The sequence below is a fragment of the Nicotiana attenuata genome, chromosome 9 (genome assembly GCF_001879085.1).
Source record: "Nicotiana attenuata strain UT chromosome 9, NIATTr2, whole genome shotgun sequence".
NCBI lineage: Eukaryota > Viridiplantae > Streptophyta > Magnoliopsida > Solanales > Solanaceae > Nicotiana > Nicotiana attenuata.
Window position 1 is genome coordinate 32,380,094 of NC_031997.1, and position 18,496 is coordinate 32,398,589.

The 18,496-nt window shown below is 38.6% G+C and overlaps 2 protein-coding genes across 3 annotated transcripts; both read right to left on the reverse strand.

Moving 5' to 3' along the window:
- LOC109232227 (cytochrome c oxidase subunit 5C-like) lies at positions 701-3,008 on the reverse strand. The gene is made up of 2 exons (XM_019397915.1): positions 2,808-3,008; positions 701-1,150 (listed from the first exon to the last, which is right to left on the reverse strand). The coding sequence occupies exon 2, from the start codon at positions 1,138-1,140 to the stop codon at positions 946-948; it is 195 nt and encodes a 64-aa protein (XP_019253460.1). The 5' UTR covers positions 1,141-1,150; positions 2,808-3,008; the 3' UTR covers positions 701-945.
- LOC109232228 lies at positions 14,715-17,997 on the reverse strand. Of its 2 annotated transcripts, none has more exons than XM_019397916.1 (6): positions 17,699-17,997; positions 16,910-17,044; positions 15,933-16,022; positions 15,554-15,783; positions 15,261-15,308; positions 14,715-15,118 (listed from the first exon to the last, which is right to left on the reverse strand). In XM_019397916.1, the coding sequence occupies exons 1-6, from the start codon at positions 17,787-17,789 to the stop codon at positions 14,936-14,938; spliced, it is 777 nt and encodes a 258-aa protein (XP_019253461.1). In that variant the 5' UTR covers positions 17,790-17,997; the 3' UTR covers positions 14,715-14,935. The 2 variants fall into 2 exon arrangements, with proteins under 2 accessions (XP_019253461.1, XP_019253462.1); XM_019397917.1 differs by having other exon boundaries at positions 16,910-17,093; positions 17,699-17,782.

Here is an 18,496-nt window from a genome sequence, read left to right on the forward strand (position 1 = left end):
ATTTTCTTTTTCGGGATTATATTTTATTTATTTCGTGTATCATTGAGTTTAAATGCACTACATTCAAAGGCCAGAGATAAGCATGGGGAGGATTCATATAGAATTATAAATGGTTCGAACTTGTTGAAGATTAAGGCATAGTTGTCCTTTTTTTAATTTTTTTATTTTTTATAATTATGCTAATTGTGATCTCCTTCACCTTGTATTTTGTGGATTCTTCAACAACCCAAAACCAAAGAAAAACGAAAAAGGTAACAACTTAGACAATTGTCCATCGCCTCCATGCATGACGTCATTTGTCAATTTTTTTTTTGAAATATTGCCAACAAAAAGTGTAGATGGACCTATTTTAACCAATACGAAAAGTTAGAAAAAAGGACCTATTCTAACCGATATGAGAAGTCGAAAGAAATTTTAGAATTTACAACGATAATTACTGACGTGATAAGGATACTATTCACGTACGCTTTTATATGACCAAATGGTGAATACGCCTTTATCACACGCAAGGAGGAACATTATCACCACAATAGGTCCTCACCAACATGGACTGATAAAGCCACACAAAAATGCCACGGTCGCAACATAATATCTGCTGAACAAGAAATTAACTTTCACATAGCTATATAGTCCATTCACAAAATTTCCAGGCATATCAACACAATTTTCCAGCTTGAAAGGACTAAACACTGAACAGCCATTGAACAAACAAGACACAAATCTCCTCAACACAGCACCAGCATATACATGGTATGGATACAAAATTCCCAAACATCACATTTCTCAAGTTAAGGACATTCGTAGGAATATTCAAGGATTACTAGTAAAGCAAGAGTTTTGTTTTACATTACTAGTTACTAGTAAAGCAAGGAACTGTAGGAGTTTTGTTTTACATTACTATCTTAGACCAAGTATGCTTGCTGGTTTCATACTGGAGGAAAGGCGCTACTCTTCATCCACCACAACACTGATCTCACCTTTCTCAAGCATATCATAAAATTCCTTGGTCCTCCTCTGGTTATTCCAGTGGTGCATCTTCCACAAGCCTCCCGCGGCGATGCCAAGTGCAATCCCAATCAGTATTTCCTTCACCACACTTGGACCCTTGTATGCAGCATGGGCAATATGAGAACCTGCCATTTTTCCTCCTCTTTTTTTTAGACAAAGAAAAGTCTTAGCTTTGAGAACTATTACTATACTACTTGCTTAAAAGAAAAAAAGACTATCACCATATTAATTGTTGCCTATTTCTGAATAAACTAGTCGTAGCAAATAGATGGGTTGTGTCAGCTTGGACGGGTCAAAATTGGTCGAATGAATAAATATGTGGTCATCAACCCACTCAAAGTTTTCTCGGGTCAAAACTGGCTGGGCCAAGATGGATCAAATAACGGGTCAACCCTTCCAACATGACACCACTTCCCTCCCCTTTTTTGTTTAGCTGTTTAAAAAGAAAAAAATGCGAAAGTCAATATATATATTCTTAAAATTATTAGCTTAAGTTCTTCAAGATTTACATAATTTCCAATCTCACCAAATTTGACTTTTGTATGTTTGTGTTAAATTACAATTTGACTCGTGTTGACCCAATAGTTAGACGAGTCATTTCGAGTTTAACCTGTTGCATCAAGTCAATAAACAAGTAATAACCCAATCTTTTTAAAACTTCCACGGGTTAAACAAACATGGGTTGGGTTGATTTTGCCCCTCTATAAACAAGTAAAACACTACAATTACTTCCTCATACATGCGATAAAACATACAGTAACAAGAGTTTTTAATTTATATCATTAAAGACAGAAGTAGATGCTAAATTTCCTGTTCCTTTCCAGCATCAGCCTTGAGTAATACAGCATAACATTCACAATTGTATTAACTGCTAATTTGCATAGTCATGCAGGCAGTAGCTGACCCGGGATTTTATACAAGCGAGTTCAGTGAAAGATCATAGTAACCACTTGTATAATCGGCATAGGTAAATAAATTTGCTCACTACTCAATTTTGTTCATGAAGTGACCTCAAAATATAGTCATTGACGACCTTTTTTTTTAATTCAAAGTTGGAAATTTTTGTAAAAAAACTGTTTACTTTTAATATTTAGAGTTTATCTATATATATGCGAACAAGAGTTATTCAATTAGGCACAAAACTGTTTACATGCGAACAGTAACAAGAGTTTTTAATTTATATCATAAAAGACAGAAGTAGATGCTTAATTTCCTATTCCTTTCCAGCATCAGCCTTGAGTTATTGAAGACAACATAACATTCATGCTCATATATTTAAAATGAGAAACAGAGCCATATATATCTCAACCCTAAACCAGATGGGTCGATCATATGAATTCTTTATATCAGAGCCCTCCCTCAATTCTTGCTCATGTCGTTCCAAAATCAACCTACTATTTTTCCTCTAACGCAAATCAACGTGAGCCATATGACAAGCACAACACTAATACTATTATACAAAAAGAGCAACTAAACCTTAGACAAGTCTCTTAAAGCGTATATACCCATTTAGTATAGGAGCCACGAAGAATTCTATTAAAATCGAAGTGAATCGCTTATTCCGTATTCACTTCCTTTTTTTTTTTTTTTTTAATGTTTGGAAATTTTTAATCCAAAAAAATCATCGACTTTTTCGCAGACAATTTTCTGTTGCTTCCTTTCTCGCGTAGACAAGCAACTTCGATTTAAATTTCCTACTTCGCAGCATGCAAACATCAAAACAAACTGGTGAAAATACAAGAATTAAAGAGAAAAACATGCAAAAAAAAAAAAAAAAACGGATTCAGAAAGAAACATACCTCGGGAGAATCGGTGACGGACAAAAACCAGCGAGAATTGAGCAGACGGAATTGGGAGAGGTATAAAAACTGGGTAGTATCCTCGTTTCTAGAAGCTACTGTTAGGGGAAAGATTTCGTGCGACGTGTCACACACTATTTAATCTGGTCCGCATGAGACTTAAAGAATCACTTGAGAGATTAGTATATCGCAATTGCTCGTATTTACTAGTGAGTTGCACTTCGGAATTTTCTGGTAGTGCTGATGTATCTTGCCACCCCGAAATGAACGGGGTTTATGACACGTCAGCATGGATTTGTTTTTTCTTTCTTTCCTTTTTTTGACCGGACATTTTGTTTTTTAGTGAATTAGGGGTCAGAAATATCGCTTCAAAATGACTTAAGAAATTAATATGTATCTTCTTTGAATAAGAAAAATCAAATTTAATCGATGTACAGATTAATTTTATTTTCATCGAAAATTTGTATAATTACTTTTTCTTAAGTTAGTCTAGACAGATTTGTGATCCTTATCTGAAAATATAATTTCATTCAATTTGAATATCATAGATGTCACTTTTTTTTTTTTTTTTTTTTTAAATACCTCAATCTCTTTGTTCTTTTATTTTTGCAAGTCAAAACTTATTTAACTCGTCTGTACTTTTTGAATTAGATTGAGATATTGTTTTATCAACACTGCTTAAAAGTAAACGAAACAATTCAATGGTTAAGTTTCATATTGAGATTTGCATATAGTTCCATCAGACATATAGCGAAAAGTATGTGTATACGGTTGAAATCGGGCTCGTCTACTGCATGATAAATTGGGCTCAGAACGTGAGGGATTGAAGATCGACCCCGAGTCCCATCGAACCAGATCACAAGGTCAGAATGGTCGTCCTCGAGAACATTGAGTCCATGATCCCGGAATCGACCCTGACCCCGAATGAGCTCGAGGAAATATTGCCAGTATAACCAACAGAAGATCGAAATAACAGAAGGCCGAAATATCCGTAACCGGTCGGGTATGACGGCTGGAATCTCGGCACGTATCAATAAGGAACCGACAAATCAGCAAATCAGGAGATTTTTACCTTTTATAGAATTGTACCTAAAGTAGGATTCCCCTACTATATAAAGGGGGTCTGATTACTTGCAAAACACATTGTATCAATCATTCAGAAGCGATATACTGTTATTTTCTCTTTAAGTTCTTATTCAACCGTGTCTTGACATTGATCAAAGTGCATTATGTTCAAAGGTGGCCCTCCCCCCAAGGATATAACTGTTCAATTCGTGTTGTTTGAATCTCCTTTATCATACTTAATTTCAATTGCAATTCGCTTTGTGTCAATTTAAACCACGTATTCTTAAAATCACTTAGAAATTCAATTGTTATCCGATTTTGAGGGTAAATAGTTTGGTGATCACCGTGAAGCTAAGGATAATAGTGGTTATTTGACAAAAATTCCATAACATACACTATTCTACACTTGCTCTTTGAAGTGTCTCTGATTTCATGTTAAAACTAATAATGTCGAACTCTCCATTAGCACCGTGATCACGCCCAACTCTAGTCCAAAAAAGGATAAGCGGTCGCTGCAAATATAATCCGGTCTAAGAGTCTGGAGTCGAATCCCACAGAGAACTAAGGTTTCACTATAACTGTTCAATATCACTCGGAAGACAAGCTCGAACAATTCCTAAGTTATAATATTAAGATTTTTATATCTAACGAATTAACTAAGAAACTAAAGCAGTAAATTAACAACTAAAGATACTAAGGGTTGGAGATGAGGAGGTCTAGAGTTATGATTTCCCCAAATGTTGGAATCCTTCATGCTATGTTCCCTACAATTTCGCCTATGTATTCTCTACTGATCGTGGGCACTTTAGGTGCCGTAATTCTCTCTCGAGCAACTACAACAGTTTACTAGACATATTCTCTCGAACTACACTAGTTGGCTTTATCTAATCGCTCATTATGACCACGTCAAGGCTTTGTTATTTCTAAACCTGTCTTTAAACCCGCTGTATTGATTTCTCACATACGTAAGGAGTGACGTTGTTCAACAATCACCTAAATATGTATCCTTTCTCAAGCAACACATAATAAATAGGCACAGTCAATCGATGGCCATTCAATCAACTGAAATAAGCACGTAGTTGAACAAATAGATAAATTCAAAGGTTAAATTTGATTAAAACATAACAAGAATTCATCCTCCAAGAGGTTCCATCCAAACCCTAGATAACAAATTAGCTATTCATAATAGTTTGCAAAAATACAATACTACAATTCATAACCAATAATGGAAATTGGAAGAAGGAAGTGAAAAACTCGTAGAAGAATTCTCCACCTTGCTCTCAGTGTGTTCTTGCCTCCTTAGGTCGAATCCCCGATCTCCTTAGCCTCTTTAGGTCTAAATTATGTCAAAAGTCCTCAAAATACCGTTTTCCCATGTATATATACCAAGTAGGGTCGGACCCAAATGATTACACCTTCTCCTACGCGATAAAGAACACTTTTCGGGGACAGGACGTGCGCGGCCGCGCTTGGACCGCGCATATCCACTTTGATTCTGCTTGACGAGCGCGGCCTGAGCGCGGCCGCGCACTTGACACGCACTTTTCACCCTGTTCTGTTTGGAATTTGAAAAAACGTAAACCATGAAAGTTGTAGCCCTTTGAGTTAGCTTTCCAACCATATATTTTGGAGCCAAAATGGAGTTCTGAGTGAAAAGTTATGTGCATTTTACTAGACAGTGTGCAATATGCCTACTCGATTCTTCGTTTCGTTGCTCTATCATCCGTTGATCTCTGAACACGATCCCGAATTAATTCCTTGAGCTTTTACTCAGATTTCAAAGCTACAAATCACTTGAATTCATTTCATAACATCTATATAGCTCGGAATCACTCCTACAAGGCATAAAATACACCATTAGTGCAAAACACTCGCGATTAAAGCTCAAACTCAATTAAAGTGCAGTAAATTGGAATGTAATAATCGACTAAAATACGTAATTATAGCCTATCATCAATACCCCACACTTAAACCATTTCTCGTCCTCGAGCAATCAAACTACACTTTATATATATACGATCTTTTTAAACAATTCTCCTAACTCATCACACCAAGAATATTTAAAATAGACTAAGCATAAAAGCATAACATCTTCATCTCAAGATTTGACTCACAAGTACCACGCATTATTCACAATTCACCCACTTACTCTAACATAGAGGTCACTGACATTACCTTTTCTTCATGAATCAAGTGCCCTCACACAACAAACGAGAGTAGTTCCACACAATAAAATTTATGAACACTTAGGAACTCAAGATAGAAAGAATTCACTCACTCTCAGAAATAACATTCATATGCCACAAAAGACGCACCATAGGCTTGCCCGTAGTGTACTACTCTAATAATCAAGCTCATTCCGTCAAGGATCAAGTAGGACTTTATTTAGTTGTAATGTAGGCTGCGGGACGAGTAAGATACATTTGGATATAAGAGTGACTACACCTCCCTAAGCACTTTAATACATATACTTTAACATTCAAGCCCATGCTTAAGTCAAACCAAAACTCCACCTTCACATTAATGTATATTACACCATACTTCTTTAAGCACAATTTACATCAAGAGTCACCACTTATCAAGGAATAATTTTTTTTCCACAGCAATACAACTGTTTTTCCATTTTCTTTCTTTTTCGATTCAAGCGGCTCTTACTTTTTCAAAACAGTGCACCTTTATCCTTATTTCATTAGTTCCACTCAAAAGCCAAACCAACCACTCCACACTTTAACTTTTACCCAGTTCATAACAATTCAAGTGCTCATGAGAGGTGAAAAGGTTCAAATAGATGGTTAATTCAAATAATTGGGTAAGGCTTGCAATGCGGTTGCCAAAGAAACATGATTATAGGCTCAAAGGGGTTAACTACGATACATAACAATTAGGCGAGTAAAATATACATATCTGGCTCAACAAAGAAACGCCTATATCATTTCCAAGACTGAACAAAACTACTATTTCGCTTTGCAAACACACGGGGCAAGTTCTAGTCATCAAATGCAATGCACAGAATACAACAACCCTCACACGCACATGGCACTTGACTCACTCAAGATTGGATCATCAAGACACTCTAGTCAAAGCAGTTAAGCAAAGTCAAGAACATACAATTTAAGGTACTTATACAAGAGTCAAAAACTGAGCCTAAGCATCACAACCAAAGTACTCACTATTCTCAAGGCATAACAAAGTCAAGAGATACTACTTCAATTCAAAACACAACACAATGGCTCCTATTCCTAAAAAAAACTAACTACACCCGATTCAAACAAAACCCTTGGAAAAGAACAGCGGCACAAAGAAAAACCAAGGGGGAATTGCTACACTACCTAACAAAAGAATTTTTTTTTCTTTAGACTTAATTCCCTCAAGAAAATTGTCTACTAGATCCATCGTCGGGAAAAGTCCAATCTTTTTTTTTCATTTTTCTAAAAAAATAAAAAAAAATATTCAATTAAACTAACACAACTAAAATAGCATAGAAAGTCACCCAGACAATCTCCTCACCCCACACTTAAAAATGTGCATTGTCCCCAATACACACCATAACTAATAAAAGGGTAAAAGAGACTCCCTGGTAGGCCAAAGACCGAAGCACTAGCAGCTCATGGGGTACTCAGACTTCTCCCAGGCTTGGTCCTTCGTGCGAGTACCTCACACTTAGTTCCAACCATCTGGTTTGCTGTTGCATCCTTCCAATACCTTTGCTTTCCATGCTCCTAGAAAATAAAAAATTGACACTACAAAAATAATACAATTAAAAAAATAATAAAAAAAAAATAAAAGAAAGCAATAAAGCTGGGTTGCCTCCCAACAAGCACTTGATTTAACGTTGCGGCACGACACAAATCACTTTTTGCCTCCACCTCGAGCTTATGAATTGAACCCCAAGTTTTTCTTCAAACTTATGATTATGCTCTTGGGGTGTTACAAATTCTTGCGAGCCAAAAATTAGATAAAATCTTATGCACTTTTTGGCTCTCGATCGAGGAGTGTCACCTTGCCTAGACGGCCTTGAGAAATCCAAAATATAAGGCTCATCCACCTCTTCCTTGGACTCCTTTTTATGCTCATAAGGGTGAATTTCCATTTCACCGTCTGAACATATTGTAGAGAAGTGTTTGGAATGAGGTCCAACGCGCTCAAATACATGAACTTCAAGATTTTTAACATCCTCAACACCAATCACACTAGAGTCAACTAAATTTGTATCTTCAACATCCTTGGTTGACTCTAGTATTACTTCTTCAACATCGATATCCTCAAATTCTAGTTGGTTAGATTGTTGGTTTTCTACTCTGACCTCCTCCATTTGCACCTCAATTTCAGCATCTAATTCATGCTTTTCTTGGCTACTATCCACAATATTGGCTTGTTGAGCATTAAATACCTCAACTAGCTGACTCACTTGTGCCTCCAGGTTGCGAATAGCAGCATCTTGCCTTTGTATGTGCAGTTGTTTCTCATCATTTTGTTCCACAAGGCACCTTAGCATATCCTTGATCTCTTTCAGGTCATCATCCCTGGGTTCTTTATTCCTATTAACTTCACAAGAAAAAGAAGAACCATCAAAGTAAGGGGTTGAGGAAAGATAAGAAATATAAGCACAACCATGGAAGTGACCATCTTGTCCACCACACATATCACATACATTCCACGCTTAAGATTGAGTTGTGCACATAATTCGCTCTCGGGAATATTTTGATAATTTTTATACGGGTGATTTCATTCATAATATGTATGAGGATCAATAGTAGAACTATCTACACCTAAATTCCCATAATTCCAAGATGTCATGTTTCTCAAATCAACAGTTATAAAAAAAACACAAAAAAACAACACAAAATAAAAGTTCAAACTTGAACCCTAGCAATATATACAGCTACAACTACACCGTTAGTTCCCCGGCTACGGCGCCAAAATTTGATCACGCCCAATTCTAGTCCTAAAAAGGATAAGCGATCGCTGCAAATGTAATCCGATCTAAGAGTCCGGAGTCGAATCCCACAGAGAACTAAGGTTTCACTATAACCGTTCAATATCACTCGGAAGACAAGCGCGAACAATTCCTAATATTAAAATTTTTATATCTAACTAATTAACTAAGAAACTAAAGCAGTAAATTAACAACTAAAGATACTAAGGATTGGAGATTAAACTTAGGAGGTCTAGAGTTATGATTTCCCCAAATGTTGAAATCCTTCATGCTATGTTCCCTACAATTTCGCCTACGTATTCTCTACTGATCGCGAGCACTTTAGGTGCCGTAATTCTCTCTCGAGCAACTACAACAATTTACTAGACATATTCTCTCGAACTGTGCTAGTTGGCTTTATCTAACCGCTCATTATGACCACGTCAAGGCTATGTCATTTCTAAACCTGCCTTTAAACCCGCTGTATTGATTTCTCACATACGTTAGGAGTGACGTTGTTCAACAACCACCTAAATATGTATCCTTTCTCAAGCAACACATAATAAATAGGCACAGTCAATCGATGGACATTCAATCAACTGAAATAAGCACGTAGTTGAACAAATAGACAAATTCAAAGGTTAAATTGTATTAAAACATAACAAGAATTCATCCTCCAAGAGGTTCCATCAAAATCCAAGATAACAAATTAGCTATTCATAATAGTTTTCAAAAATACAATACTAGAATTCATAACCAATAATGGAAATAGGAAGAAGGAAGTGAAAAACTCGTAGAAGAATTCTCCACCTTGCTCCCAGTGTGTTCTTGCCTCCTTAGGTCGAATCCCCGGTCTCCTTAGCCTCTTTAGGTCTAAATTATGTCAAAAGTCCTCAAAATACCGTTTTCCCATGTATATATACCAAGTAGGGTCGGGCCCAAACAATTACACCTTCTCCTACGCGAAAAAGGACACTTTTCCCGGACAGGACGTGCGCGGCCGCGCTTGGACCGCGCATATCCACTTTGATTCTGCCTGATGAGCGCGGCCTGAGCGCGGCCGCGCACTTGACACGCACATTTCACCCTGTTCTGTTTGGAATTTGAAAAAACGTAAAACATGAAAGTTGTAGCCCTTTGAGTTATCTTTCCAAACATATATTGTGGAGCCCAAATGGAGTTCTGAGCGAAAAGTTTTGTGCATTTTACTAGACAGTGCGCAATATGCCTACTCGATTCTTCGTTTCGTTGCTCTATCATCCGTTGATCACCAAACACGATCCCGGCTTAATAGGGTGTTTGGATTTGCTTTTAAGCTGGTCAAATTAGCTTTTAAGCACTTTTTAGCTTTTTGCAGTGTTTGGCAAAGTCAAAAAGTGCTTAAAATAAGTTAAAAACTGCTTAAAACAAGCCAAAAGCAATAAGTTGGGCAATCCCAACTTACTGCTTTTTGGCTTAAAAGCTATTTATGCTGAAAAGCTACTTTTTTTAAGCCAATCCAAACGGGCTCTAATTCCTTGAGCTTTTACTCAGACTTCAAAGCTACAAATCACTTGAATTCATTCTATAACATCTACATAGCTCGGAATCACTCCTACAAGGCATAAAATACACCATTAGTGCAAAACACTCGCGATTAAAGCTCAAACTCAATTAAAGTGTAGTAAATTGGAATGTATAATCGACTAAAATACGTAATTATAGCCTATCATCACACCGCTACATGTTGACAATGATTCCGGCCACCATGAAACGACAACATAGCACCCGGAAACGATGTGCCCCCAGTCGACCTCGGCGGAGTCCCGGCCACAGACCCAATCGACGTTAGCTCGCATGTGGCCATCGACGCAAATTTGCCCACCGATCCTGAGGACAACGTCCGTAGGGATGTTCGATCGGTTGCACAAAGCACACACGACGGCGAAGATGGTGGAATCAACTTGCGAGTAATCTTCGAAATACTACAGGCTCAGCAGGCGGCAATAGCCCAGCTCCAGAACTAGAGCCGCCCGCCAAGTAGGATTGAGCCCGAATCATCTTGGGAAGTTGTTCACAGAGATGAACCGGTCTCAGAGAGATCGAATGAGAAGGAGTCGGGGACCAACCCAGTAATCATTAAGATGCTCGAGGAACTAACAAAATGGATATAGTCGGGGGAGAAGAAAATCGAGGCAAACGATAAAAAGGTGGAAACCTACAATTCCAGGGTTGATCAAATTCTAGGAGCGTCGCCGATATTGAAGGGCCTGGACTCCAAGAAGTTCGTACAAAAAGCCTTTCCTCCGAGCGCGGCTCCCAACCCGATTGCTAAGAAGTTTTGCATGCCCGAGATTTCTTAATACAACGGAACGACCGATCCGAACGAGCATGTTACCTCCAACACATGCGCCATCAAAGGGAATGACTTGGAGGATGATGAGATCGAATCTGTCTTGCTACAGAAATTCGGAGAGACCCTATCAAAGGGAGCAATGATATGGTATCACAGCTTACCTCCTAATTCTATTGACTCATTTTCCATGCTTGCAGATTCTTTCGTGAAAACACATGCCGGAGCTATTAAGGTCGAGACCAGGAAGTCGGACCTTTTTAAAGTAAAACAGAAGGATAATGAAATCCTCACAGAGTTCGTGTCCGGGTTTCAAATGGAACATATGGATCTGTCACCGGTGGCTGATGATTGGGCCGTTCAAGCTTTCACCCAAGGATACAATGTTCGAAGCTCGGTGGCTTCGCAACGGTTGAAGCAGAATCTGATAGAGTATTTGGCTATTACTTGGGCTGATGTGCATAACCGATATCAATCGAAAATCAGAGTCGAGGATGATCAACTTGGGGCCCCTCGTTGGGGCGTCCTTTCAGCATCTGAGCCTAGTTGATCATGGAATTGGTAAACGAAGGCGACTCGGAGAGATCTATCACTCCAAGTACGTCCTTTAGGGCATTATCCTCTGCCCGAGAAGCACCGGCCGCGGTGTCCTTGTCGGCCTCCCTAACTTGGGGCAAAACAGTCTCGCCCCTCTCTGGTTCGGAGGCTTCGGCCACTTCCTCTTCATCGGCTCCCCTGATTTGAGGCTTCTTGCCCCTCGAGATGCGACGACACTCGATGAAACTCTTCTTCTTCTTCTTCTTCTTCTTCGGACTCGTCCCTCCGCCGGTGGAGTGAGTCCGATGGGAGCTCTCGGGCGCTGGTGCTTTCCTTGGATTTGCGCACCGGCCTCCTCCTCGGCTTTTTCTTCTCCGAGTTCGGAGAACTCGGAACCCTTTTTCTCTTCTTCTTCTCACCCTGTCTCGGAGCTTGGGACTCGGCGGGGCAACCCACGTCACCAGATGGAGGCCTCATTGCGACATCCTTGGAAAGACCTGCAAACAACAACAACAACAACAACAACAAACCCAGTATGATCCCAACAGGTGGGGTCTGGGGAGGGTAGTATGTACGCAGACCTTACCCCTACCTAAAGCAGGTATAGAGGCTGTTTCCAATAGACCCTCGACTCAGGAAGGGTAAGAAGAAGAGGAAAGCAAGGAAGGAAGAAAGAAGGAAGCGAAAAGAAAAAGGGAGAGATAAATGATAAGTAGTACCAAATAATAGCAACAGGGAATACAATACCCTTAACCTTCTACCTGCAAAGAAAAAAGAAATGAGTAAGAACTCAGCAGCACGAAGGAAACCTAAGTAATGTCCACTCAAGAAAGGAATCTCACCATGAGAACATGCCTCCTACCGACCCTTCGAAAGTTTAAGCCATGCGCGCTCAGAACATGGCTTTTAAGATACAATGCCGTCAACCCACTCCCTGGGTCGAGGGACTGCGTTCGAGACCCGAGCAACAGCTGCACCACCACCAAACACCGATAAGAAAGAAGGAAAAGAGAGTGAAATAAAATCTTGGAAAAACAAAACTTTACTTACGTTTTGTGTTCCACTTCTCGGGGAACATCATGTACTCTGCTGGGATCAGGTCCGAGGTCCTCACTCGGACAAAACGGCCAAGCCAAACTCGATCCGGGTCTTCATCGATGCTCGAGAACGGGACTTTACTAGCCCGGCGTGCAAGTTTAATCAGTCCCCCCTCCCCCCGAAAGAGTCGAGGACTGTATAGGCGCATAAGATGGTCGACGGTGAACGAGCATCCGTCGATCTTGCTCACGAAGAACCGGAGAAGAATGACGATCCTCCAGAACGAGGGGTGGATCTGACCAAGGCACACCTCGTACCTTTTGCAGATGTGGATGATTACCGGGTCCAACGGGCTCAGCGTAAAGGGATAAGTGTAAACACTTAAGTATCCCTCGACGTGGGTAGTGATATCTTCATCGGGCCCGGGAACCACCACATCCTTGCCGACCTTGTTGTAATCCTTTCTGATCGTAGGGAGAATTTCTTCGGTGATCGAGCAGATGTACCTCGAGACCTTCTCACACCGGCCCAGAATAGGTGAGGGTTTTTCAATATTAAAATCAGCAGTCACCGAGCACCCGCCAGGAATAAACGTGCTAAGAGGAGGTTCCGCCGCTGGTTCCTCACCGGCCGACCGTGATGTAGAAGTAGTTTCTTTTTGGGGAACTGTTTTTGAAGTCTTCGCCATTTCTTTTAAATGGAGGGTAAAAGATGAAAAAGCGGAAGTTAAAGGGATACACTTGATGGCTTGGAATGAAGACGAGCAAAAATCCTTACAAAGATCTCGAGAAACTAGGGTACAAGTGCTAGAAAATATAGAGATTTCTACGGAACACGAGTAGAGAAGGTTTGGTTGTAAAGTTTGAATGAATGAAGAAGTGGGTATTTATAATTTTCAAACGACGGTTCAAATCCATGAGTGGCCGACGAATAACTGACGAGCATTTAATGCCATTAAGACGTGACTGACGAGAAGTTTCGTTCGTCTTGTCGTTTCTGACGCGGAGTATCGAGGTGAGAATCGGAAGCTCATATCGTTTATCGTTTTTTACTCTCCGAAAAACGGCGGGACTATCTGTATACGGTCGAAATCGGACTCGTCTACTGCATGACAGATCGGGCGCAGAACGTGAGGGATTGAAGATCGACCCCGAGTCTCACCGAACCAAAACACGAGGTCAGAATGTCCGTCCCCGAGAACATTGAGTCCATGATCCCGGAATTGACCTTGACCACGGATGAGCTCGAGGAAACATTGCCAATATAACTAACAGAAGACCGAAATAACAGAAGGGCCGAAATATCCGTAACCGGTCGAGTATCACGGCGGGAATCTCGACACGTATCAATAAGGAACCGGCAAATCAGCAAATCAGGAGATTTTTGCTTTTTATAATTGTACCTAAAGTAGGACTCCCCTACTATATAAAGGGGGTCTGATTACTTGTAAACACATTGTAACAATCATTCAGAAGCAATACAATGTTATTTTCTCTTTAAGTTGATATTCAACTGTATCTTAACACTAATCGAAGTACATTCTGGTCAAGGGTGACCCTCCTCCCAAGACTATAACTGTTCAATTCGTGTGGTTTGAATTTACTCTATCATACTTTATTTCAATTGCAATTTAACTTATCACTTTGTGTCAATTTAATCCACGTATCCTTAAAACCACTTGCAAATTCAATTTTTATCCGATTTTGAGGGTAAATAGTAAGAAGGGAAGTGTACAATTTATGAACATAAGAAAGTAGCAAATATATAAGAATTTAGTAAATTGCAATAAGCATAACTAACATCAGCCTCCCAAAAACAATATTAGTCCAATTTAATCGCTTCACCAATGAAGTAATAAACCCTCGTTTTGGATCGATTCATTGCTTTAAGCGACGAAGTCAAAGCTTCTAATAACAACTCCATGCACAGTAAGCAGAGCTAACACTTCAGATAGCCAAACTCTCCTCTATTTACCCAAAACAACGAAATGACAATAGAGGATCCAATATACGCCAAAGGCTGAGGTAAGGCACATGATTGAAAAATTTATTGCTCCATCAATTAAAGAGAAGTATAATTCAAAAGCAAAAATCACGAACAAATCATCTAATTCTGGTGCACAGTGCACTCCAAGTATGAACATAGATTGCCTTCCATGTTTTCTATCGGATCTACAGAGAAAATATAATTACCTACAACAAAGATAAATTTAAGTCAATCTGATCTAATTAGCAGCTGACCTTAGCTTAAATTCATCAAAATTTTGCTCTTAAGCATAGATGACGCCTCTTGCCATGAAGACAGGGGCAAAAGCCACCAACTCCCCAGAATTCCAACAAGAGTAAACTCCTGATCTTTTAGTTCGACCTTAGCCAGAGAGAGAAACAGATAATCTGCAACTTCAACTTTCTTTGCATATAATGACTGCAGGAAAAAGTTTAAGAGGACAGCTACAAGTATCAGTAAGTCACATTAAAAAAATGAGCATATGTTTTCTAACTGATAGGTGCCACACCAGCAGCATCCATCCTCACACTACACCGAGGATCTAAATCACGAAACTAACCTTGAACTTATAGATGAATGGTTGTCGGCGAACTGCTTGATGTCGCAACTGAAATATTTCACATCAAGTGTGAGCAAAACATGTCAGATATCTACCTCTTGATTGAGATGATGCTATATGCACGCTAAAATACAAACTCCATTCACAATTTTTATGTAATAGACAGAGAAGATATATAAAAGGAAACATGTTAATTAATCCAGCACAAAATGACGATGAATCCAGCTATTCTGCCCCTGCTCTAGCGCAGATGAAGGACTTGGACATTATGTATAGAAAGAATGGTCCCTCACCTGTTCGACAAGGACATAAACTGATAAAGGGCTTGGCTTTGTCGTAAGAAGAATAATAGTGACTTTAGTTGCAATAATTATTGGATGGCCCCAGTTCATCAACACAGTAATCACAAACAAGAGAGGAACCAACAGCTTCCTTAAGGTCATTAAGAGAGATCGACGATCTTCTTCAGTATCTGAATCACCGAACAAGCCCAAATGATGGTCATCCAATAGACCATCAAGACCTAGAATGTCAATAGAAAAGAGTAAATATTCACATAAAATTAATTAGACCACACTTTCCTAGGCATGAATAACATGCTGCATTTAGAAAAGATAGCTGGTACATTTATAGAATGTTTAATTCAAATTATCATAACCATAAACTTCTCACCATCAGAAGAATATGCAATGCGAGGAGAAAGCTTAATAGATCCAAGCAAAGCCGACAAACCAAATGCACTCCGTAAAGTGTAACTGCGCCCTACAAGTATACCAACAATGAAACAAAGATCTTCAATACAAATCAGGAATCACAAGTGGTCGTAAAGGCTAACTAAAAATATAGAACAAAAAGTACCAGCAATGTTTTATATCTTTTTGTTGCACAACTTAATAAGAAAAAAGGGGAATTATACTCAATAACTATCAATCGCAACCTACTCAATGATGCAAAAGATAAAGATAAGCTCATTAAGTTATGCCCTCAATTCAAAATCAACTAAACCTTTTATAAATAGGATGGATGCAACTAAAACAACACATTTTAATTAGTGACTAAACATTAGTAAACACTTGATTTACATAATATACCAATTCAACTTTTGTATTTGAAAAAAGAAGAGGAAATTAACATATGCAGATAAAGACATAGATCTTCAGCGATAGATGAAGATAAGCATATCCAGTATTTTCCAACTGATAAACTAGGAAAGAACCATGACACATACCAGTAGTTCTAAGTTGAGTCTGCTTAACTTGAATCTTACACTATATTTGGCTAGAACAAAAGGAGGACGGAAAGTAAAAGTGGAAAGGTAGATGTCCTACAAGTAAACGTTTTCATTACATTTCAAAGTACCATGGAAAAAGCAGTATTTCATTTCTCTTCTATTTTCCTTTATACTATACCAATCTACCTATGCATTGACTACTACATCTTAGGGACGGAGTGACCTAAAAGAGAAGTCTTTCTTTAAAGTTATGAAAATGTAAGCTACTCTCTCCTCTCCTTCTTGGACCAAACATCGTGTTACAACGCCATACTAAATACACCACTTGGGGGCAGCTCTGACTTCCTAATAAGCTTCGTACACAAAAACATCACAACTCTAACAAGCTACACATACAGAGACTATACTCCAAACTTACCTGAATTTTGCATTTTTCTAAAGTAATGGTGGAATGTCTCAAAATTAGATCCCCCAGCGAACTTTAACACCCGACTGTACACCTGAGGCTTTAGGCATCTCATGAAGGTCTTCAAAGGTGCAAATTTTCCATCAACTGCAACAAATTATGAAGTAAAAGAAACAGGTATTTGAATTTGCTACACCTATAAAAGAGAAAAAAGAATGATTCATCAAACTACAAATAGCATGATGACAGTGATTTTAATAATACTCCCTCTACCCCATTTTATGTGGCGCACTTTTAGTCTAGGATGACATCTTTTTTTATTTAGAAACAATTTAACTTTAAACTTTCCATTTACCCTAATGAGATGATTTAGCTGCATAAATGTCTATTGCTTATTTTAAACTACAAGTTTCAGGAGTCTTTCTTTCTTTCTTAACTTCTGCATCCGGTCAAACACCTCACATAAATTGGAATGTGGGTCTGATACCAAATACTTAGCTACTGTACTTTCCATTGGAACTGAATGCAATATTGGTATGTTCCATAAGTTTTACTCCCTCTGTCCCAATTTATGCCATACTTTTGTTTTTAGTCTATCACAAAAAATAAATGACACATTTTTTTTATATTTTTAGATTAACTTTAAACTTCTTAACGAGATGATTTATATTCACATAAATGGGTATGACTTGTTTTAGACCACAAATTTAAAAGTATTTCTTTCTTTCTTAAACTTTGCGTTCAATCAAACAGCATCGTATAAACTAATTTTCATGTAAATTTAAGAGAATAGGAACTTACATGGGATTGTGGAACGAGAGAGATGGAAGTAAGGAGAGGTAATAGAGGCCAGAGAAGTCCCAAATGGCTGTAAATATCTTACTGCATACATTATTTAAAATGAATGTAAAGAGTAATTTCTCAGTATTTCAAGTTTGAAGCTTCATAGGCGTCTGTCGACGGTCGGAATTGTCAACTCCGACAAGAAATTGAACAGAGTAGCTGGATTTGCCAGCCGTAACCAAACGTGTGCGGGCGATTACGACGGAAATCTCGCCGTTTCACCTGCAGTAAAGCCACGCAATTCATTAATATTCAATAATAACAAAAATGGCTCTTTATATTTGGAGTTAGGTTCAAAATGGTCCCTTAATTATATCTGAAATAATTTTACGGCTAAATGGCCCCGTGGCCACTTAAACTTGCAACAGTTTGTAAACTCGATGTATGAACTTAATATTTTGCTGTTTGAACACTCCAACTTGACGAAATGAGTGCTAATAAATACATCCAGCATGTATATCAATTGTGCTGACATATACAACACGCCATATGCTAGTCTATTTATTACTTGACATGTCTTACTTGCGGGTCTCATTTTTAAATACTAAATCAGCAAAAAAAGAAAATACAAATGCTATTAAGAAAAAAGAGCAAAAAAACCTGACACTTCTCTACTACCTAGTAACTCGTACCCACCTTTCTCCCTTCTTCTCCGTTCACCCACATCTCTTCCTTTCCTTGCTCTTTTTCTTTCTTCTCCTTTCTTTTTTTTCATCATTGTTCTTTCTCTCTTATTTCCAAATCAAATTCACAACA